The 23428-nt window shown below is 52.1% G+C and overlaps 1 protein-coding gene across 4 annotated transcripts in view; it reads left to right on the forward strand.

Annotated features, from left to right (window-relative positions):
* Positions 1-23428, forward strand: part of SULF2 (sulfatase 2) — a 112371-nt gene that overhangs the window by 79482 nt on the left and 9461 nt on the right. For all 4 annotated transcript variants that reach the window (XM_033095464.1, XM_033095466.1, XM_033095468.1 and 1 more), the window contains exons 5-11: positions 5467-5636; positions 10386-10536; positions 11717-11892; positions 14492-14620; positions 16055-16111; positions 16581-16710; positions 18570-18768. In XM_033095464.1, the coding sequence (XP_032951355.1) occupies positions 5467-5636; positions 10386-10536; positions 11717-11892; positions 14492-14620; positions 16055-16111; positions 16581-16710; positions 18570-18768 (1012 nt within the window). The remainder of the gene's footprint in view (positions 1-5466; positions 5637-10385; positions 10537-11716; positions 11893-14491; positions 14621-16054; positions 16112-16580; positions 16711-18569; positions 18769-23428) is intronic.

Consider the following 23428-nt stretch of genomic DNA (forward strand, 5'->3'; position numbering starts at 1 on the left):
TGGGTTTACAGCGGCAGTGATGAGACATCTGGCCTGGGAAGCCTCAGATACTGTCTGGCCCTTTACAGAAAAGCTTTGTTGACACTTAGTGGAAACCACTATATAGTCCTCTCATTAATAATTTTGTTTGGGGGGAAAAAAAAAAAAGATGGATCAGACCAAAAAATCCATCAAAAAGGACCAAAATCCATCAGACCAAAAAGATGGCTCAGAGCAAGGCCTGAGCTCTAGCTCTGAGCGCTTTGCTTATTAGTTTTGTGACCCCAGGGTCCCCATCTGTAAAGTATACAATTCTCAAAGTTGCTGTGAGAGTCAGTGAGCAAATGTATGACAACAGTGAGGGTCAGTGTTCATTGTAGGTTATCTCAGTGCCAGACTCCTTGCTACTGTGTCGCCCCGAAAATAAGACCGGGTCTTATATTAAGTTTTGCTCCAAAAGACACATTAGGGCTTATGTTCAGGGGATGTCCTCCTAAAAAATCACGCTAGGGCTTATTTTCCGGTGGTGAGGTCTCATTTTCTGGGAAACACGGTAACTAGTTGACCCTTGAACAACATGAGGTTGGGGGTGCTGAACCCCTGCACAGTCAAATATCCACACATAACTTTTGACTCCCCAAAAACTTGACTAGTAGCCTACTGTTGACCAGAAGCCTTACCAATAACATGAACAGCCAATTAACACCTATTTTGTACATTAATATTTATTATCTATATTGTATTCTTGCAGTAAAGTAGCGAGAGAAACGAAAATGTTAAGAAAATCGTAAGGAAAAGAAAAGACAGTACTTATTGAAAAAAGTCCACATATGCGTGGACCCTGGCAGTTCAAACCCACCTTGTTCAAGGGTCAACTGTAAGTGCCTTATTCGCTTAGCAATCCTTGGCAAGTGCTCACATCACCATTTGGAAAAGGGCTGTTCCTGGGCTATTCTTTAGATGCAGAAATTGAGCTGCAGGAAGGCAATTGGTGCCCCTGCTTACCCGCCAGCTTTTTATTACCGAAAAGCTGGTGGGTAATAAAGCTGGGATTGGAGCCCAGTGTTACCTGACATCCCTGCCAGTCCCCCTGCCTCTTTCTCACCTCTCTAATGACGATGGCTTTCCTCCGGGGACACAGACCCATGGCCACGCCTTCACAGGGAGCACGGCACCCTGGGAACAGGCTCCCACCAATCTTTTGGAAAGTGAGGGCATAAAGAATCACTTCAGCCACTAAGCAACAGTGGCAAGGGCCAGCCTGAGGAATGAGGCTCCCCTGTGCCCAGGAGCACGCCCTGCACCCCACACACTCTTCCTCTTTCCCTGAGAAATCCTGGTGCTCAGTGACTACTTGAGGAAAATGGGTGCTTTGGTCCAGAACCTCAGACGAGCCATCTCCTCAGACGCCCTGGGTTCCTCTGAGCTGACTGGTCAAAGTAAATCGGTGGAGATCAAGAGGGACAAAGGAGGCAGGGATACCCCCTTATGGAGGCCAGGTAGGATGTCCTCACCCCTGGCTGTTGCCCAGATGTGGCTGCAAAGCTCTGAGCAGGAGCAAAGTCCCCAGAACCCTGCCATCACCACCCATCTGCAGGGCCGTGGCCAGAAGTGTGCCAGGGGAAAGGTAGCTCCTGAAAGCCTCCCCTGGGGGCTTGGGGGCGGGGCTGGCACAGGCCTGAAGGAGAGCAAAGGGGTGACGACTTCATGGTCTGTTAGCCAGGCTCCAGGTTCTAGAAAATTCACCTTTCGGCCTGCATGGTCCTTCCACTTTGTCACACCCTTCTTGTTAAGGGCTCTGAATCTCTAACTCCTTCCTCGTGGCTCACCCCAAGCACCCCAACTCATTAGAACTGAGTTCAGCATTCCCCGCCTCCCCACAACCATCTCTTCCTCTTGGACCCCCACCTCTGTACCCTTCACCCAAACCAGAAACCAGTGGTTTGGTGGCCTGGCTGCCCCACCTCATGCAACCCCACGGTTAGTCAATGCACACATCCTACGTATTGAGCCCACTCCCAGCCATCACTAGACAATGCTACTGCCCCCCTGGCCCAGGCCCCCTCATCCCTCACTCTGACACCTGGACTCAGCTCAAGTACTACAGCTAGAGGGCTGCCGTGTGCTCACTGGCCAGCCCAGCACTCACTGCCCACCCCTGGAGTCGGGGTGGAGTGGCCCCCTCGAATCCACATGGATGAATGGGGTGGGGGTGCAGGCAAAAGTGTCAGATGTCATTGCAGACGCCCCCTACCCCCACCCCTGGCAGCCAGCAGGGATCAGAGAGAAGGCTTAGCGCAGGAGGTGGCTTTTACACATGCAGAAAATCTGCCGGGCCACCAAGACAGCCATCATGTTATTCTAGCTGACTCTTCTCAGGAGCCAGCTGCATGCAGGGCACTGTGTCAAGAGCTTTCCGTCTCTTCGCGTTTCAAACCCTCACACCAGCCTTGAGAGGCAGGCTGGGGATCACGCTCATGAGCTGCTGGACATGCCACTTCACGGAGACTTTAGGAGCCCCCGCGTCACCCTCCCAGCTCTCACCTGCCCCAGCTGCCCCTCCCCGTAGGTAACCAGTATCCTGAGTTTGGTGCTTATCACTCCCACACCTGCCTTCACCCTTTGATTCCACACGCAAGTATCTCGAACAATATATAATACTGTTTTGTGTGTTTTTAGATTTGGTATACATGGTGTCATAGCACACATACCCTTCTGACCTTGCTTTTATCACCCAGTACCAGGTCTGTAAGGTTTATTCATGTTGCTCCGTTCGATCTAGTTTATTCTTTTTCGTTGCTGGATGTCCTCCCCTGGGAACAGATGTTGATGGTAACTTTGAAAAAAAAACTTTCAATCACAGCCACACAGGCACGGGGATGGTTCTAAAATCGAGCAGTGACGATGGGTTTATCGGGAAGAGCAGCAGCCACCAACCCCACCTCCCCCGCTGGGGACGGTGAGTTGCAGCTGGTGGTTCCCACAACTCTCACTGCTGTTCCTGGTTCATCCTCCAGCGGCGCTGAGTGTGCACTTCCTGTTGGAGTCTGGACCCCTCCTTTTCACCCAAGAGAGCTTTGCACCGTTTTTTTTTTTTAGATCCGCTATTAATTACTTTTGTCATTTTAAGACCTTTTCTAACACCTTTAGATCACGTTCCATAACTATACCAGCAGTTCTTCAATTGACATTAACATACTGTTGTTACATAATTGGTTCGATCAGCCCCCTTTTGAAAACCCTTTTTTACTCCTAAAAATTCCTCCTAAAGAGTATTGAAGGAAAAGCACACAAAGTAACAAGTGACTTTCTCGTCTTCTCTCCCTGTATGTTAGTCCTCTGTGAGCACTTTATCCGTCCTTCCAGATTCTTCCTTGGTGTGCAAAAGCATATGGAGGTAGATGCTTGGCTTCTGTCCACTCTACCTCCCTCCCTGCCCCACAGAAACGTAGAGTCTTCTTGGGTTTGATGTATCGCTTGATCTTTCCCTCAGCAGTGTATCCTGGACAGCTTTCCATCTCAGTGACCACAGGTCTGCTGTTAATGTGTACACAGCACTGCCCGGTGTGAGAGCTGTCAGGCCATTAGTCATCTTCCTACCGCTGGTCACTGCTTTACCAGCCCCACTGCAGGACGAGCTGTGTGCATATAGGTGTGGTGGAGGAGTGTCCCTGAAGGCGTGTGTCCATAGATGCACGCGCACACCAGTGGGGTGTGTGTGTGTGTGTGTGTGTGTGTGTGTGTGTGTGTCATGCAGTTTCATTCGGGGTAGAAGCTGTTGCCATTTCTTTACCTTTCATCTCTAAAACAGTACCTATTTTTGAAAGGGATCATTTCTAACATAGCTGCTTCCTAGGAAACAGTGAGTATGTCTCAAAAACCCCATTACCTTTCGGGGACGGCCGGTTAGCTCAGTTGGTCAGAATGCGGTGCTCTTAACAACAAGGTTGCCAGTTTGATCTCCACATGGGCCACTGTGAGCTGCGTCCTCCACAACTAGATTGAACCAACTACTTGACATGGAGCTGATGGGTCCTGGAAAGGTAAAGTAAAAATAAAAGTTTTTAAAAAACAAACAAACAAAAAAACCCATTACCTTTGACAGAGATCAGCAGCTAAAGATTTGTCAAGGTCAACAAGAGTTTAGGCACACCTCACTTCTTAGTTGAGCCCTCCGTCTCTGGCCAGGACTTTTCCTCCAGCTCCTCTGTCCTCCTGCCTGTTGCCTAAGCAGGTCTCACGACTCACCTTTGTGCCGCTCCTCGCATTACCTCTGCTTTGCACCTGCTGCCAGTTCACCCTCTTTCTGTTCCTCAAACACATGGCAAGCTCATTCCTGCTTCAGAACCTGTGCTTGCATTTGCTCAAAAGTCCGATGTCTGGGCTGAACCATCGACCAATTAAACCGGAGACTCTGGAGGTCGGCCCAGGCATCAGCAAAGCAGAGATGATTCCAGCAGCTGAGATGAACCCCAGTGACTCAGATCTTCCCATGACCACCTCTTTCTCATCACTCAGATCTCAGCTCAAATGTCACCTCTTCAGAGAAGCCCTCCCTGACTGCATCAGCTAACGTACACCACCCCCAGCCCAGCTGCCCCTTACTCTTTGTCACGCCTTGTTTCCTTCATCCATCACACCTTGTCACTGTCTTGGTTCTTTGTTTACATGTTTCTCTTCTCCTGCCCCCAGCACAGGCTCTCCAGGAATGCAGGGTGTGCCCACCCTGCTCAGTGTATCCCCTAGAGCAGGGGTGTCCAAACTGCGGCCCGCGGGCCAACTGCGGCCCGCAATCCATTTTTAATTGGCCCGCAGCAAATTCCAAAAATATATTTAGTTTACTTAAATAAACCAGGTGAGGCAATACGGACTTCACCTCGAGTGAGTGGCCCGGCTGTTTGTGCATTTTACCGCATATGGCCCTCGGTGAAAAACGTTGAAAAAAGTTTGGACACCCCTGGGTTAGAGCTTTGAAAAGACTTCAGGCTTAGGAACCAAAACTCAGGAGGCCTCGCTGAACCATTTACCAGGTCGAGTGAGTCATATAACTTCTCTGTGCTTTAAATTTCTCTTCTGAACAACAGGGCTTATCATCACACACACTTTCTATGGGTATGTAAGCATTAAACGAACTAATACAAGGAAACACAGAACAGTTCCTGGCACACTGTAAGCACTCAGTAGTGTAAGCTGTTATTATTTTAATATCTATCATGAATGAGTGACAAATGGCAATTTCTGGCCCATCCTCCCTAACCCCTTCTCTGCTTTTTTGACTCCGTTGTGCACGGTACCATCTGACACTCTTGTATTTGACTTGCTGACTTGTTACTTGTCTGCCCCCTGGACTGTGGCTTCCACAAGGTCAGGGATTGTCTGTTTTGGGCACCACTGTATTCCCGATGCCCGGCACGGTGGCTGGCATACAGCAGGTGCCCAGTACCAAGGTCATCTCCTCCGCGTTCTCCTGTGTCTCCCCGCCGCCAGGATTACCTGACAGACCTCATCACCAATGACAGCGTGAGCTTCTTCCGCACGTCCAAGAAGATGTACCCGCACAGGCCCGTCCTGATGGTCATCAGCCACGCGGCCCCGCACGGCCCCGAGGACTCGGCCCCCCAATACTCACGCCTCTTCCCCAACGCCTCGCAGCACATGTAAGCTTCGGCACCTGCCTGCAGAGCCAGTGGTTGGCATGAGGTGGGAGGGACAGTACTGTAACAACAGTGACAGAGCCGTACGTTGTCTGTACTACTCCTGGGTTAAAGGACCCGGGAACACACAGCTCATCTATGGGGAAACCAGGCTACCAGTCCAGCCAGGCTGGACAACAGACCAAAGTGGGAGACGAGAGTTTTTAACTTAGGATCCACCTCCTCTGACTAAGAGGTCTGTGGATAGACCTGCATTTCAATATAATAGGTTTTCTTTGTAATCCTATGTATTTTATTTTATACACTTTAAAACATTCTTTTGAGACCGGATCCATAGATTCGTCAGACGACTAGTATATTCGCCCACTGTTATTAAGCATTGACTGTGTGACAGGCTCTATGCAAAACCTTGAATAGTCACAGTGACCCTTGATGTATTAGTTAACAAATTACCCTGACGTTTAGCAGCTTAAAACGACCATGTGTCTCACAGTGTCTGTAAGTTATCTGGCAGTAGCCTTTTTGGGAGGTTCTGGCTCAGGGTCTCCTGAGGTTATAATCAAGGTGTCAGCCAGGGCTGCAGCCACCTGGGACTTGCTTGGGGCTCACCCACACAGCTGTGCCTCGACCAGTCTCTCCATAGGGCTGCTTGGTAGCTGACTTCCTCCAGAGAAAATGACCTGAGGTAGAGACAGGTGGGGAGGTGGCAGGGGAGGCCGAGATGGAAGCTGTCGTCTTTTATGACATCTCAAAGTGACCTACCATCACTCTGCCATGTTCTCATGGTCACAGAGAACATGGGAGGGGCTGCACAAGTGTGTGAGTACCAGGAAATCGGGGGCCCTGGAGGCTGCCTATCACACTTGCTGTTTGCATTTTATAGACAAGGAAACAGAGGCACAGAGAGGTGAGGTAACTTTCCCTAAGTCGCCCAGCTGGTAAATGGCAGAGCCAGGACTCAAATCCAGCCCCCATTCCCACCACCCATCTCTCTGCCCAGCTCTCCAGAGCTCCTCCCTCCAGCCGGCTTGTAAAGCTTTCTGGAAAGTTCTCCTTTTCTCTGCCTCAGACCACCTCCCGCTTAGCAGTGAAACTCAGCAGCCTTTGCTGTGACATTGGGGCAACAAGGACAGGGCAATTTGGAACCTGACTGAATATTCCTGGTGTTTAATTTCCACTACAATCAGAATGCAGTACCCTCCTCAGGCTGCTCGCTGTAATTACTTTCTGACAGTGCCCAAAGTGGCTCAGAGAGGATAGGGGGTATGTTAACCTTCTGATCCCCTGGTCTTTGGGGAGGAGGATTTGACAGAAAGTAATGAACTGCATTCCAGGGGCTGCAGTGCTGCCCTCTTCCCCCAGAGGGCAGCACTACCTCTCTGCACATATGACTTGCCTGCCTCCCCCGCCCACTCCTCACACCAGGATGCCAGCCCCCCCCAGCCTCCTGCTTCCACCCCCACTAACGACTCTCCATTGCGGGAGGGGCATGTGGCCAGCTCACTCCCACCTAAGGGAGAAGCCGTGGGGGGGTGGGGAGAGGTACACTTTGCTTCTACAGCTTCTCCTTTAAAAGAGGTGCTGGCAGCTCCCCCTACTCCGCCAGCAGCCCTGGTGTTTCATGATGAGATTGTTTGACATTGCCTGCTCATTTATTTTCCCTTTGAAATGAAAATTACAGAAATTGAACATGAGCAGCGCCTGCTATTACTAACCCAGAGAACCCCCTCGCCTTATTAGGGGTGTGTTTGGAAGGCTCTCCTATCTCTGGGGTATAATCATTTCCAAAACAAAACCCAAAACCAGAAACTTCTGCAGCTGGGATGTTTAGTTATGACAGTCAAGGCGGTGGGGGGGCGGGGGCTGATGAGGAGGGGACAGAGCCCTGCATGTTGGGTTGGAGTTCCAGTTCTTTCTGTCAGGAGGCTGCTGTCAGAGACTCCCACCCCATCAAGCCTGTGCCCCTTTTCTGGCCAGGCCTGTGGGTTCTGAGAAACGCTGCCTGATGCCATGTTGTCCCCGTTCCCCACTCCATACACACATGCACACACAAATATGCAAACAGATATATACACACAAACACATATACACACATGCAGATACAAACACACAAAGATACAAACAGACACAGACACACACAGATACAGACATAAACACCACAGAGATACAGAGATACACACGCATGCACAAATGCACCTACAAACATGTACACACAAACAGATATACACAGATACACAGGCACAGACAGATACACACACAGTTACACAAGTGCATGCACAAACCTGTACACACAAACACGTACAGATACATAAAGATGCAGACACATACACACAAATACACATGCAGACACAGACACACACATAAAGATAAATACAATTACACATAGATACACACACAGATACATACACACATACAGACAGATACACGTACACAAAAACATGCAAAGACAGATACACAAACATACAGACATGTCTACACACACAGAGATACAGGCAGGCACACAGACACCAACCCCCAGAGCTGTGTTTGAAGTGTGGCATCTGATTGTAGGTTCATGGGCTTCTGCTTTTATAACCCATGGGAGCCAGGCTGGTGTTGGCAGCCTTGGGTGAGGGTCATCTTCCCACCGCCCCGGCCCCAGCAGAAGGGAGGGGAGGTTCTCCTTCAGGTACTGCTGTGAACACACCAGACATTCCTTGGATTCTTGAGGAGGTGAGGGCTGCAACTCTGTTCAGCGGGTGACTTGGTTCCTGTGAAAATGCGACACCCTCTCTGAGAGAGCCAGGCCTCCTACAGGTGACCAACAAGCTGGCACTGGCCCCAGGCTAGCCCCCGATTCTGCAGTCTCCTGACGGACTCCCCCTCCCTGCTCTCAGGGCAGACACCAGCCTAAGAGAATCTAGTAGATTCAGGGATGACTGCTCAAAATTGCCTCCTGGAATGTGGCCCCTTGGGCTTGCGGGAACAATTTTCCCACACTGACCAACAACTCTGAGAGCCGCTGTGTGTAGCCCAGCCCTTTCCAGTTCCTCGGTGGGGAGGGGCGGGGGGGGCTTGTTCCTGGGAATGTTCTACACGCAGGTCAGGCCCCAAGCTGGCCCACGGAGCACGCTGCAGTTCTCCTAATCAAAGGAGGCCGTGGGCTGGGTTGCATTTAGCGACAGGAGACCAGCCAGAGACTGAAAGCAAAGTCCAGAAGGAATCTGGAGGCTGTGCCTCAGCCGGCTCTGCATAGCAACCGGCTCCACAACTGTCAGGCTGCCGAAAGCTGCAGTGTCATTACTTCTACCCCAAGAACATTCTGATATTTGGGAGCCTGTAAAGGTCCTTGATGTGGCCGGTGAGAGAGAAGGGAGTTTGGCCTCTGATGAGACCGGTTTTGGCCCTGCCCACTCCCACCGCAGCCCCTGCCTCCTTAATATCCATTTTGGAAACCCTGTTGTCTTCAAGCAGTGGAAACTCAGCCCTCATGTGCAGCTTTGCCTGGGGAGTGGGTAAGATCTGGGGGAACCTGGTCCTCAAATATCAAACTAGGAATAATAGGAAGGGACACTTCCTATTAATGGTGTCCCCTGCCCAGAATACCCCATATGTGGGTGGGGTTTTCAATAGCTCAGGTCTGCTCTTGGTTTGGGACAGAGTAATATATTACTGGAATCATCTGGAAGCCTTCAAGGCTCGGGACTGAATAAACCCAGGTGTTTTTGCTGCTGAATCCTCTAGCAGGAATGTGTTGGCTAAAGTTTTGCTCAAACACGTAAGGATGTGAGGGTCCCCAGTCAGGCCCATGTGTTGGGGAGGCGTTTATGATCACATGTTAGTTGCCGATCGTACCCGCTCCTGGAGTTCCAACTCCAGTTCTGCTTCTCACAAGTTAGTCCCCTTGCTGGGCCTCATTTCTCACACAAGGAGAATAAAATTAGCGCCAGCTCCTAAGACTGTGACGAATATTAAATGAGATGATGTAAGGCAGACCCTTCAAAGGCTGTGCCCAGCACATGATAAGAGCTGGAGAGAGGTCATCACAGCTGAGTCCAATGGCTGCACCACCCACTCGGGAACCGCGGGCAGAACCCCGAACTTCTCTGACCCTCCATTTCCTCTTTTGTAAATGGGAGCGTAAACCAAACGGGAAGAGTAATTGTGACAACTAAGTCATAGAATGTGGCGTGTCCCCAGTGTATACATTCAGGCCATCCTTACAACGTTGGCCATACATGCATGACTATTATTTATCTAATTTTTTAATCAATTTCCCCTTTCTTAACCAACATCTATTGCAAAAGGAAATTCTATAGTGGTGCCTTGACCGTAACTGTCACTTGCCGTGTACCCACGGTAACTGAAAACTAAGTGCAATGCTATCAGATTAGAATTGGGTAGGTGCCTGCTGGAGCATCAGAACCTGAGCCTCTCTCCTTTAAAAGGGTGATGAGCACATTCCAGACAGGTGTTAAGGACAGACGGGCAGAGACTGCGACTTTGGCCGTCGGGTAATGCGTGTGCTGACGGAGCTAAACTGGAAGGGACTTTCTCAGATTCGGTCATTTACCGCTGAACCTCCTACGGTCTTCCCACGTGCACACCCCACGTATAGAGACATGCTGACCTAACGTTCAGCAGAGACCCTGACATGCCAGCGTCCACTTAGCCCCCAAATGGGGGCGGTTCACGCTGGGCTGACTACCCGGCGCAGGGCGGGCGCTCGCCCGGCCCATCCCTTGGGCCTGACCTGCGTGGGTTTCCTGCCAGCACGCCGAGCTACAACTACGCGCCCAACCCCGACAAGCACTGGATCATGCGCTACACCGGGCCGATGAAGCCCATCCACATGGAATTCACCAACGTGCTGCAGCGGAAGCGCCTGCAGACCCTCATGTCGGTAGACGACTCCATGGAGACGGTAGGCCCACCCCTCCCGGCCCTCCGCCCTTTCCCGAGTGTCGTCAGCTGGAGAGGCATGGAAACAGAGGCAGAATAAAAGGCACTGTTCCAGGCCTGGGGAGAACGGCCTTGAGCAGTGCATACAAAACCCCTGCCTTGGGGAAACGTACACTCTAGCTCCACTCTGTTCAATGGTAGCTAGGTGTGGCCCTGTACATTTCTTGACAGCTTTATTGAGACGTAATTCACCCAATTAAAGTGTACAAGCCAGTGGTTTTAATATATTTGCAGCTGTACGATCATCACCACAATCTATTTTAGAACATTTGTGACCCCAAAAATCAACCCCGCAGCCCATAGCCACCACCCCTCATAGCCCCCTCCCCATTCATTCTTAGGCAACCATCAATCTATTTTGTGTCTCTGTGGATCTGCCTCTTCTGGACATTTCATATAAGTGCGTCATACACAATGTGGTCTTCTGTGTCTGGCTTCCCTCACTTAGCATGATGTTTTCAAGGTTTATATCCATATGGTAGCATGTATCAGAACTTCATTCCTTTTTATTGCAGAATAATATTCCATTGTGTGGGGATATATAGCCTATATTTTATTTATCCATGGCTATTTAAATTAATTAAAATACCGTGCAATTTAAAATTCAGTTCCTCAGTCATACTAGCCACATTTCAAGGGCCCAATAGCCACATATGGCTGGTGGCCGCCATAGTGGGCAGGCCAGATATTAACGTTGCTGGACAGCACTGAGGTAGATCACAAACTCCTGCCACAGGACACCTTCATTCATTCATTCACTCATCCACTCATTCATTCCTTCACAAGCATTTGTTGAGTACCGGTGCCCATGGAATACAGCAGGGGACTGAGTGACAAAAGTCCCTTTTCTGAGGGAGCTTCCTTTCTAATGCAGGAAGACAGACAATCCAGAGATAAGTAGAAAGATAGAAGGTGAGAAGTGCTGTGAAGAAAAGTAAGGGGAAAGGAAGTGACAGGAGGTGGGGAAGTGGCAGTTATCCATGGGTCAGCCCTGGGCCCTGCTGAAAGGTGACAGGTTGAGCCGAGGCCCTAAAGCAGGAGAGGGAGAGGGCCTGAGACCTAAGCACCTGTCAGCCTTGAGGAGAGTGGGGCGGGGCGCACGCAGCCCCTCCAGTTCCCTCACCTGCCCACCTGTGCCTCAGATTTACAACATGCTGGTGGAGACAGGCGAGCTGGACAACACCTACATCGTGTACACCGCCGACCACGGCTACCACATCGGCCAGTTCGGCCTGGTGAAGGGCAAGTCCATGCCGTACGAGTTTGACATCAGGGTCCCGTTCTACGTGAGGGGCCCCAACGTGGAGGCTGGCTCGCTGTAAGTGTGTCACACACCCCCTCCAAGTACCCCAGAGTCCCAGCGAGGCCTCCAGGCTCCACTGGCACCTGTGTAGGCAAGAAGTAGGCAGCTCAGCCGTGCAGCCGCAAGCCACTCCGCTGGGCAGCCCACGATCCAGGCAGGTGAACCTCGGTGCCAAGTGAAACAGTGATCATGTCACCCGGGGTAGGTTCTGACGCATTTTATACCCTCTGTTGGGGAAGGAGAGGCCGGCAGCCATTAGCACCTGTGAAAACAGATTGTGGTGGGCCGTGTGCCAGGGAGCAGGCGGCGTGTGTGTCACCACCAGCGGGTGGGAATGCCGCCTTGATTTCTGTCTGGCTTGGGCACCCCTGGGGTCTGGTGGTTGTCACAGAGGAACCCCACTGTCTGGGTGAGGGATAAGGTGGTTATCGTGAGATCAGCTGAGCCAGCTCCGGCTACAGCACTAAGGGAAACAGGCTTCCCTCCCATCCTTCCCCGAGCACCTCATGGGCGCTCCGCCAGCATTCTCTGTGGGTTAACCTTTGAGATGACACATTCTGGCAGCAAAAATGCAGTGTCTGGCGCAGGGAGAGGTAGAAAGGCCGGTAATCATAGGAGTGGCTTCCTGGGATCAGCACGGACATTGTGGAGACCGACCGGAATGGGTTTTGGAAATGCAGATAAATCCCTATTAAGGTGATTATTTGGTCTGACTTCCATATGAGCCCAGAGCCCAGCCAGGACACACAAGTGCTGGTACGGCTTGCTGCACAATCCCTCCTTTAGGTGCTGCGTGGGAACTGAGACTTTCGCGCCCCTTGGACCCTTGGTGACAATTCCAGGAGGCAGGCTGTGTGAGTTCAAGCCCAGCCTCCTCCCTCTTTCTCTGCCAACCACATCAAATCACTCCCTGTCTTTGGCTCTCAGGGTCCCCACCTGTAATCACAGCAGTAATAATAATAATAATAATAATAATAATAATAATAATAATGACTGTGTTTATTACAGCATTGTTTCTTCAGATTGTTTCTTAGGAACGTTGCATCCGTGTAATTCATTTAAGCATCATAAGCCTGTAAGGGAGATGCTATTATTATCCTTATTTGATAACCTAAGGAAACTGAGGCTCAGAGAGGTTACATTGCCTGAGATCACATGGCACATAAGGGAAGGAGCTGGGATTTGAGGCCGGGAGTCTCCACTCCTGTCTGCCACTCTATCTGCCTCTCAGAAACCTTGAGCCACCGCTGTGCATAGAAAGAATTTGACCCACTAAGGGCTCAAAGTACTGACATTGTGGGTTGGGTCAGCCTCAGAGTCTGTGATCTGGTTCATAGAACCCCAGACCACACCCCACATGGACAAGAGAAAGAGAGTGCTAATATCAGATTTGGGGCTGAAGACACAGGGTATCAGTCAGCCAGGACTCCTTTATCTACAAGCAGAAATGACCCTCAAACTGGGTAAGATAAATAAGATAAAAGGAATGTAGTAACTAAAGGAACTGGAAAGGCCAAGGCTAGTAACGGCTTCAGGTGTGGCTGGATCCAGCACTCACCTGATGACATTGGGAGGCTCTCATTTTTCCGTCTCTTAGCTTTGCTTCCTCTGAATTGGCTTCATTCTCAGGCAGTCTTTTCTCCCATGGTGGCAGAGTCACCATGACTTTCAGCCACCAGCTTAGGAAACCAAACAGTGGCTTGAACAGAAGCCTGAGGCTGACTCTCACTGGGCGGCCCTGGCTTACATGCCCCGTATCCCCACGCACGGGGTTGTGCAAGTGTAAGCAGAGAACTTGAACTCACACAGCGTTCCTCCTAGACTATTCACCAAGCGTCCTTGCTGGGGGTGGATTTTTGGCAGCTTGCTTCTTCAAAGCCAACCAGGTGAGGATGACAGATGAGGGAGACACAGCCAGCAAGACAGAGTCGTATATCATGTAATATGACCATGGAGTGACATCCTGCTACCTTTGCCGTATTCTGTTGGCTTGGCCTGCCCTCGAGGAGAAGGGATCGCACAAAGGTGTGGACTCCAGAGGGTGGGGATCACAAGCCACACACAGTCTGTCATGGGCTCCTTGAGCAAAGAACTAAAGAAGGTGACGGAGAAAGCTATGCTCATATCTGGAGGAAGAACATTCCAGCAGAAGGGACAGCAAGAGCAAAGGCCCTGAGGCCAGACTGTGCCTGGCCTGTCAGGACAGAAAGGGGGGCCAGTGTTTGCCTCAGAGGTTCAGAGGAGGGTCCAGGGGAAGCTCCAGGGATTGGGGTGGCTCTTAAAGGGGGGTGTCATTTGTTCAAATAGTGAGAAGCAGGGAGGGCATTCCTGGCAGAAGAAACAACCACGTAGAGGCCAAGTGGGGCCTGTGAATCCCAGCCCCTGTGGTGTGTTTGGGGCACAGCGGTAAGAGGTGGGGGAGGGGTGGGGTCCAGCTGAATTGGGCCACAGAGGGGAGCATTGAGGGCTGAGGGCAGGAAGTGACATGATCGCAGCTTCCTCACCTTCAGGGTCTCCGTCCCTGGCGACCTCCATCCCACCAGCCCTCTCCTGAGTGGCACCGCGTGGGCACCACCACTCAGGTGGCCAAGTCTGGTCCCTCTGCCTCCCCCAGGAACCCCCACATCGTCCTCAACATTGACCTGGCCCCCACCATCCTGGACATCGCAGGTCTGGACATCCCCTCGGATATGGATGGGAAATCCATCCTCAAGCTGCTGGACACAGAGCGGCCAGTAAATCGGTGAGGAGGGGAAGCTGAGCAGGAATTGGGGGGAAGGGGCATCAGGGCCCCCTACCTGCGTGAACTCGTGGCCAAACCGTGTGGGTCCAGGGTCCCCCGTCCCGACCACTTCCCTGCCGTGGGCGAGAGGGATGTTTCTCTAAGATTACATCTTCCCATCTGGAATATGGCCAAGTTGACCAGTCGTGGACCCTCTCGGAGATAAATTTGTGTAAAACTTGGAATCACAACAACAGGAGTTAATACTAATGAAGCACTTCCTGTGTGCCTGGCCTTGTTCTGACTACGTTGCAGGGGATTTTTATCATTTTGATCTTCACAGTCACCCGGTGAGGCATTATTACTGTGCCCTTCTCCCAATTTGGAAATTGAGTCCCAGAGAGGTCAAGTGATTTGTCAGAAGTCTCTCAGCAAGTGTGGCACCAACTCCAACATTCAGACTCTTGACTAGACGCTGCTCTCCTAATCACCATGCTCTGAGCTTTTAATGTCAGATGGCGTGATGAGAACATATTCCTAGGTGTCCTGGAGGCAGAAAAGGGCACAGGGATGGTAAGGAAAACAGGACGGCGGGAAGGTCAGCTCAGCCTGATGGAGACAGAAAAGCAGGGGGACGTGGTCACTGGTATGACAGTAGCGACATCTGGTGGCCATCAGTGTAACTCCCCACTGCGTTCCTGGGCCCAGGGCACTGACTGGTGTAACTCACACCTTCAGCAGTTCAGAAGGTCCAGACCTGGCGGGCGCCCATCCACATCTGGCTGCCCAGTAGGGGGACCACCTCTGTTGAGCCTCCTCCCTCGGACTATGAGACTTCATAAGTTATAAGGGTATAAAATGGCCGGTGTAAGGGGCAGGGGCCCTGGTTGGGAGCCAGGATACCTGGAAGTGAGGTGCAGGATGGAAGCTGCTTCTCTCAGCCTGAGTCCCTGTCTGAGAAATGGAAACGACAAGGTGACACTGCATGAAATGCACACTTAAATTACACAAATCCAACTATGAAGGGTCAAAGGAGAAAATCCCCACTCAGACACAGTGTGATTCACCTGAAGTCAGGACAGCCGCTCTGCCCGGTGTGGGCCTAAGAGGAAGCGCTCTCCTCCCACACGGGGGAGAGTTGTTGGACTTCCTGCGAGGTACTGAGATGTGAGCGCACGGGACCGCGTGCGGCTTTGACCTAGGTCATCTCTGCCCAATCTGCCTCCAGACCCAAGTCTGTGGGAATGGACAGCTCTGCTGCGGGTGGAGAGGGTGGGCATGGAAGCCTTTCCTGTGCCCAGCTAACCCCGCTCCCCGCCTTCCCCTGGAACCCCGGGGTCTGTGCTGACGGTGAACCAAGACTCGCTCTGGGCACCATCCCAGCTTCTGGGACAAGGAAAGTGACATATGAGGCCTCCACATTGATGAGAAGATGGAGATGTGCTTTCTTTCCAGGTTTCACTTGAAAAAGAAGATGAGGGTCTGGCGGGACTCCTTCCTGGTGGAGAGAGGGTGAGTGCCAGGTCCCGAGGCGCCGCCCAGGGCATTTGAGCCAAGCAGCCCCTCGCAGCTCACCCTGTAAGAGATCTCACTGTCCGGGGCAGGAGGGAGACTATTGTGATTGTCGTACCTTCCAGCGACGGTGACTGGCCCTGTGTCTGTGGCCCCTGGCACAGGGAAGCCCGTTTGCTGTTCCTGTGCTTGACACACAGTTGGCTTCTGGAGGCTACCTGTTTCCTGCTCCTTCTCCAGTGTCTTAAATGTTTTTTAATTTATTGCCAACTCATGCAGTTTAGGAGGTTTCTTATAACATCCCCATTTCTTAAGTCTCTTGACAATCAGAAGACGTGGCTAGGTGGGATCTGCGTCCTCCGTGGCGACGCCAGGCCAGGGCTGAGTGGGGGCCGCCTGCCCAGTAGACAGGCCACGTGCTGCTCCAGAGCTGAGAGACCAGCCCTGTGTCCTGCTCTCTGCCCCACAGCAAACTGCTCCACAAGAGGGACAGTGACAAGGTGGATGGCCAGGAGGAGAACTTCCTGCCCAAGTACCAGCGCGTGAAAGACCTGTGCCAGCGTGCGGAATACCAGACCGCGTGTGAGCAGCTGGGACAGGTGAGAAAGCGCGCTGGGACATTGGGACAGATATCCCTCCGCCCCTCCTTCCTTTCTTCCCAGCGCTGCCGCTTCAGCCTGCAGCCCAGGCCTGCCCCGCGGCCCTTTGGCCAGCCGAGCAAGAGAGGCCAGCGCCTCCCAGGGGTGGTATTTTGCTGCCTTGTGACACTCAGGATGATGCTAGGAGGTACAGGTGACGCTCAGAACGCGATTCCTTTCTCAGCTCCCCTTCCATCCTGATTGTGTCAAAGGAAAGGCCTGTGGGTGGGCGTGTCTTCGGTTCCCCGCGCCTTTAAGGAAGACACAGCAGGCCTCTGCACAGCGTTTAGAAAGTTAAATAACTGTTTCCGTTGTATTCACTTCTGTTGGTTCCCCTTCATGGCTGATTTTACATTTATAGGAGTAATAGGAAATTGCCTTTTTAAATAAATAGATTTAGGTTTTAAAAAAGTGAATTGATTTCAAGAGCAATAGTAAGGAAATTATAATCCAAATAGTATTTACAGATGGCAGAAACTGACTGATGTTTGCGAAAGTCTGCAGTAGGCTTTTCTGAAACCTGGGAGGCCAAGGTGGGCTCTGGAGGAGGGGGGCAGGGCCTTGTAAAGAGTGAGGGAAGCAGGAGGAAAGGAGAGCCAGGAGGGAAGGGGCAGGCCAATGAGCAAGAGGGGCCAGTTGGGGGTAGCCTGGCCTGGCCCAAGGGTGCACTCCTGCCTCGGCCTGAGGGATGGGACTTTGAGCTCATCCTCAATGGTTCAGGCCTGGAGATGCGTGCCCATTTCACAGATAAGCAGCAGCAAAACCAGGGCCTTCATAGTCCATTTCTCATTAATAAACCTTGCCACAGCAAGAGTTGGATGGGTTTCTCATCTGTTACATCCAGATGGCTCCATCTGATCACCAGACAAGAGAATTAGTACCAGTCTATCTCCAGGCTGTGCACCCCACCCAGTGTTTGTTTGTAATGCCCAGACCTCCCCATGCTGTAGAGGACATCTTGTCAGGGAAGCCACCAGTCTGTGCCACTGGACTGAGCTTTGGGCTACGCTGCTCTATTGTAGTGGCATTCACTGCACGCCTCTGTTGCCTGGCACTGTTCCAGACACTGGGACAACGGCCTTGAATGCCCTCGACAGAAAGCGCTGCCTCCCTGGAGCTGACATTTTGGGGAGAGCTTGGCCTCGAGTTTATACCAAGAGCCCAGAAGTGGTTCCAATTTCAGTTCTGAACTACAAGGAATAGCTGATGAGGCCCGGGGGGACAGGGGAGGTCTCTGTCCCCCTGGTATTGTTGTGGAATCCCTCCGACCCAGGGCAGGGAAGGGCAGGTATTTGCAGATTCAAGACAGATTATCAGCACAGGGAAAGGAGTGCTGGAAATGGGGTTTGGGGTCCAGACCAGCAGGGAAGACATTGATCCATGGCCCCTGGACCTACAGCTTAGAGTCTCCAGGGTCCCCGTCCCAGGTGTCCGCCCACTGGGGGATGCAGTCATGGCCCTGCTGGCTGAGCCACCCTCCACACGCTGTTGCCAGGTGGTCGCTCGTGCTGTGCCTTCTAGGAATGCCCTTCCCTATGTATGAGGTATGAGCCGTTCTCTCCAGCCCCCGTGCTTCCCCGTGACGGGGGCTCACGCTCAGCCAGTCATACAGTGTCCCCCTTGATACCAGATCTGTGCTTCTCCCAGTAGACATGTGTCTGGCTGTCACTGAGCACATAGTTCCAGGAACGGAGCTTCTGTGAGCCCGTGTTCCCGTTGGGGCAGTGAGAGGGCCATCTTGGGGTGGATGGAAACAGTGGGGAAAATGGATAGGAGGGTGGCCGAGCCTGGGAGCCTGAGGCCCTCGCTGTGTCTTGCAGAAGTGGCAGTGTGTGGAGGACGCCACGGGGACGCTGAAGCTGCACAAGTGCAAGGGCCCGGTGAGGCCTGTGGGCAGAGCCCTGTCTAACCTGGTGCCCAAGTACTACGGTCAGGGCGGCGAGGCCTGCACCTGTGACCCGCCATCACAGGACTACCAGCTCAGCCTGCCCGGACGCCGGAAAAAGTTCTTCAAGAAGAGTGAGTGTGTCTGCCCGGGAGGTTTCAGACAGGAGAGGAGGGATCGCACCTGGGTGGCCCCCTTCGTTCAAACAATTCCCGACACGTGAGCCAGGGAGCTGGGGACACAGCAAAACCCCTGATGACCCACCCAGTCCGATGAGGAAGGGCGGGAGTGAAGATGGAAGATGCCTCAATAGAGTGCTGAGTGCTATGGAACATAAGGCAGGGAGGGAGGGGCAGAGGCCGACCGGGGGCCATCACATGGCATGTAGGACCCTTACTCTGAGACAAGGAGCCACCAGAGGGTTTAAGCAGAGGAGCCAAGGTCAGATTTGTGTTTTCAAAGGACCCTCCAGCTGCCCTTTCAGTGGGCTGGAAGGGGGAGGAGCAGATGCAGGATAACCGGTAGGAGACGGGGCCGTGAGCCCTAGCGAGGAGCTGTGTGACCTGGACTAAGCAGTAACGTCACAGGAAGAAGGGGTCGGGCTCTGGAAGTGACTTGAAGAGAGGGAGAGCCATCAGGGCAGGCTGATACCTTCGATCCTCGTGATTCATGGGGTCCATATCTGCAAATATGCTGACTCCCGACAATTTGTAGCCCTCCTACCTCCAAATCACCACTTGAGGTGCTTGCACGGTCATTTGCAGGCACGTGCAGAGTGGCAAAAAATTTCGAGTCGCCCAATGTGCCCGTTCCCAGCAGAGGTTGAACAAGGGGACACTCTGCCTTCTTGTTTCAGCTTCATCCTCTACGCAGGTGTCTTTTTCACGTCTATGTAGTGTCACATTTTTCATATTTTTTGTACTTTTCCCGGTGCCTTCACTGTTTCACACACTCCCACGCGCAGCGCTGCAGTTCTGTGTAGTGTCCTGCGTGCAGGGCTGTGATGTACCTTACGGAGATACATGGATTCGATGAGCTCGTGCAGGTGTGAGTTAGAGCACCGCAGGCCACAAGTTCAATGTTAATGAATCTGCAATATACGTTCAACAAGGTGTCTTTAAACAGACACTTGCGTCAAGTTATGTGACCAGAGGCTCACAGGAACCCAACCCTGTATATGTTTCCCCTACGAGCAGTGGTTCACTATTCACTCTTCAGTTCTCATGGTGACTATGGAGCATAATTAGTGCAAATAACGAGAACAGACTGTAGCTGGGAGTGGGGAAAAGCCCCCACCCCAGCTGCAGAAGCTGCCTATGGCTTCATACCTCACCCCCAGCAGGGCCGATGGACAGGCAGTTAGAAAGCCAACAAGCAGAGCGTGGAAAGTGCAGGTCCCCTAGAAGAGGCTGCAAGACTCAGCTGTCACCTTAGGCCGGTCCCGGCCCCATTCTGAGCTTCCCAGAGGAAGAATGATCCCTGCCTAACGTTCAGGTGAGGCTGTGCCTGTCCCACTAGGCTGCGGGGTACTAGGACTTGGTCTCGGTGAGACCTGGTCAGCTGGCCAGAAGTGTCTCCTCCAGACCTGGGCCATTTCCCGTGCTGCCCATTGTTCTGGTCCCCCCAACCCAAGGACAGCCAAAGCCTAAGGAGAGAGTTTAGTTGTTTTCTTTCAATTGTGGTAAAATATACAGCACATACCATCTTAACCATTTTTAAGTGTAGAGTTCAGTGGCTTTAAGTACACCTGCAACCATCACCACCAACCATCTCCAGAACCCTTTTCATCTTGCAAAACTGAATCTCTGCACCCATTAACCTCCCCCAGCTCCTGGCAGCTACCATTCTGCTTTCCGTCTGTGAATTTAGCTATTCAACTGCCTCATATAAGTGGAATCATAGTATCTGTCCTTTTGTGACTGGCTTATCTCACTTACCACGGTGTCCTCAGGGTTCACCCATGTAGCATGTGTCAGAAGTCCCTTCCTCCTTAAGGCTGAGTGATATTCCCTTGAGCCTGATTAGGGACTGGGTGTCCAGCCACGGGCTCCAAGGTCTCCCCAGGGCTCCTGTGTTCCGTGGTGTCCCAGCAGAGAACGCCTTCTTTACGGAGCAGATGGGTCTCTCCTGCCTCAAACGGCACCTCCCAATGGATGGGCCCCCATTATATTTCCTCACAAGCTGAGTAGTAACTACGACACTAATCTTTTTTAGCAAATGAAATAATTGGTTTCCAGATTGAATTACCCAGCTAACATCTTGCTTCAACATGGGACACAGAGGCTAATCTTTAAATAATAGTAGAACTTGCGACTCAATTAAGCTTTCTTTTCCCTTTTCCTATTACTGCTCAGAGGATCTTTCCTCTACGGCACCAAAATAGCTGAGACTCAGCACAACCCAACCCCTCATCTGAGGATGGTGTAACGTCAGAGCTCCCCCGTCTTGTGTGCACCGCACAGCTACCTGGGAGCAAGGCAGGCGATTACGCCTTAGGACCGACAGGAAAGACTGGGTCACACAACCCATTCGGGGACTCGAGCCCCATCTCCTGGACCAACATCCCTCCTCCCGCACGTGCCTGCCAACAAGACGCTTTCTGTCCCTCCTTTCTGAGCAGCCAGCTTAGAGCAGGGGTTCCCAACCGGGGGTGATTTTGCCCCCCAGAGGACATTTGGCCATGTGAAGACATTTCTGGCTGTCATAATTGTGTGCGGGTGGGAAGGCTCCTGGCCTCTAGTGAGTAGAAGCGATGGATGCTGCTAAACATCCTGTGATGCGCAGGTCAGTCTCGCACAGCGAAGGTTTACGTGGCCCCATAATGTCCCCAGTGTTGAGATTGAGAGGCCCAGGCCTAGAGCAGCCCAGATCCCGGCACCCGGCACACCACGCTCCACTAGAATGCCGGCAGTGGCAGAGCCAGCCTACCCAGAACAGGAGAGACCCGGGACCAGGAGGAGATGAGGACGCGTATGGGTCCAGGGGGCTGGTGTGTTTATTCACTTAATCTGGGAGCCCTCGCATGTGCCAGAGGCTCAGGTTTCAAAGTTGAATGAGAAAGACACTGATCAGACCTCATGGATGAGACAAGTGTAACCTAGTTAACAAAATGGGAAGGTAACCTCCCTTGGTGAAAAAAAAATGCATGGAGGAAACGAAACAGTGGCATAACCAGGGGGAAAAGGTTGCAGCTCTAGAATGGGTCATCTGTTGACATTTAAAAGAGAGCCAAGTATGGAGAAGGAACAGGCCTTGTGGCCAGCCAGAGGGCAAGTATTCTATGTCAGGGGAGAAGAAGGCCCTGTGGGTCCCAGCCCAGAGAGCAGGCCACACTGCACAGGGCTTTACCGGCCTGGGAGGTGGGTAGGCCCAGGTCATGACCTCGGGCGAAGATGTCTCAGCCAGCGAATCCCTATCCATGAGTAGCTACTCAATGCCCGCGCCGGGTACTGAAAACTTGACCAGTTCTGTTTCATGTCATCCTACAAAAAGCTTTGTAAGGCAGGTACCATCATAAGGCAGGTACCACCACGGCTTGTGGTGGTCGCACCTTTGCTCAGGATTTGTACCCGAGCAACCAGATTTCCAGAGCCTGAGGTCCTGGCCACTGGGTTATGAAGCACCCTCCCCAGTACGTGTGGGAGGCCACCTCTGGGACCCTGGAAACAAAGACAACTAGAGTGACAGGGAGAGTGAGTGGTGTGGCTTCTGTCCAGGGAAAGGTTTACACAAGGGTTGGCTGACCTTCTTCTGTGAAGGGCCAGAGAGTAAATATTTGAGGCTTTACGGGCTAAACGGTCTCTGTCTCAACTACTCAGTTCTGTCACTGCAGCCAGAAAACAGGCATGGACTCTGTAAACGGATGAGAGTAGCTTATTTACAGAATCAGGCAGAGGGCTGGATAGTTTGGGGACCCCTGGGTTTGTGGCTGGGGGATAGAAGGTGGGACCATACAAGGCGGCTAGCTCCCAAGCAAGACAAAGGAGCAGAAAGAAGCTGGTGGGTCCATTTCATAGCCTCTTGGGCAGGTGTGACCTGCTTCCATAGGGGGATCAGCTCAGTACTGTGTGTATCAGGGTCCCAGGCCTGAGGCTTCAAGAAAACTGAACTCAGGGAGGAAGCAGCCAAGGAGAAAGCTGCCTGGAGCCAGAAAATGCCTAAGGCTTTGCCAAAGACGTGATGCCTCTGCTGGACCTCGGCCCTGGATCCTTTGGTCCGTGTGACTCTGATACAAGGAGTCTGAGAAGTGAAAGATGCCAACAGCTCCCCCAAGAAAGGGGCCAGCAAGACCGGATCCTGGAGCCCTGGGTGGGGGCCACCCGGGAACAGGAGTCCCTTCCTCCCTTCCTGGGTGCCACCACCACCAGCCTCCAGCCAGTCCTTGAGCCTTGGGCGCCACCTGGTGGTCATATGGAGCCAAACAGAAACCTGGGTCATGACTGGCTCCAGGCCCTTCCCTAAAAATCATGGACATTTAGGACAGCAGGGTTACAGACTCAATGCTTGTAACCAGACCAGACCTGAGTGAAGTGCACAGTTTTAAAACAAAAAGGAGTGGTGGGAACTGGCGAACTAGAGAACACACTGCCTAAAGAGGCAGCACATCAGCTCCTGCAGCCAGCCCATCGTGCAGGCCTGTGGACCCAGTTAGGCAGTCACATTTTCTGTTTGCTTTTAAGAAGCCGGAAATCTGCACTCCTACGTGACCACCCACCCCCCATTTTTCTTAATGTTAGCAATTTGATCAAATTTGTCTTGATATATAAAAGATACAAGAAACCTGGGCTCTGACTT

The sequence above is a fragment of the Rhinolophus ferrumequinum genome, chromosome 23, assembly GCF_004115265.2.
Source record: "Rhinolophus ferrumequinum isolate MPI-CBG mRhiFer1 chromosome 23, mRhiFer1_v1.p, whole genome shotgun sequence".
Lineage (NCBI taxonomy): Eukaryota > Metazoa > Chordata > Mammalia > Chiroptera > Rhinolophidae > Rhinolophus > Rhinolophus ferrumequinum.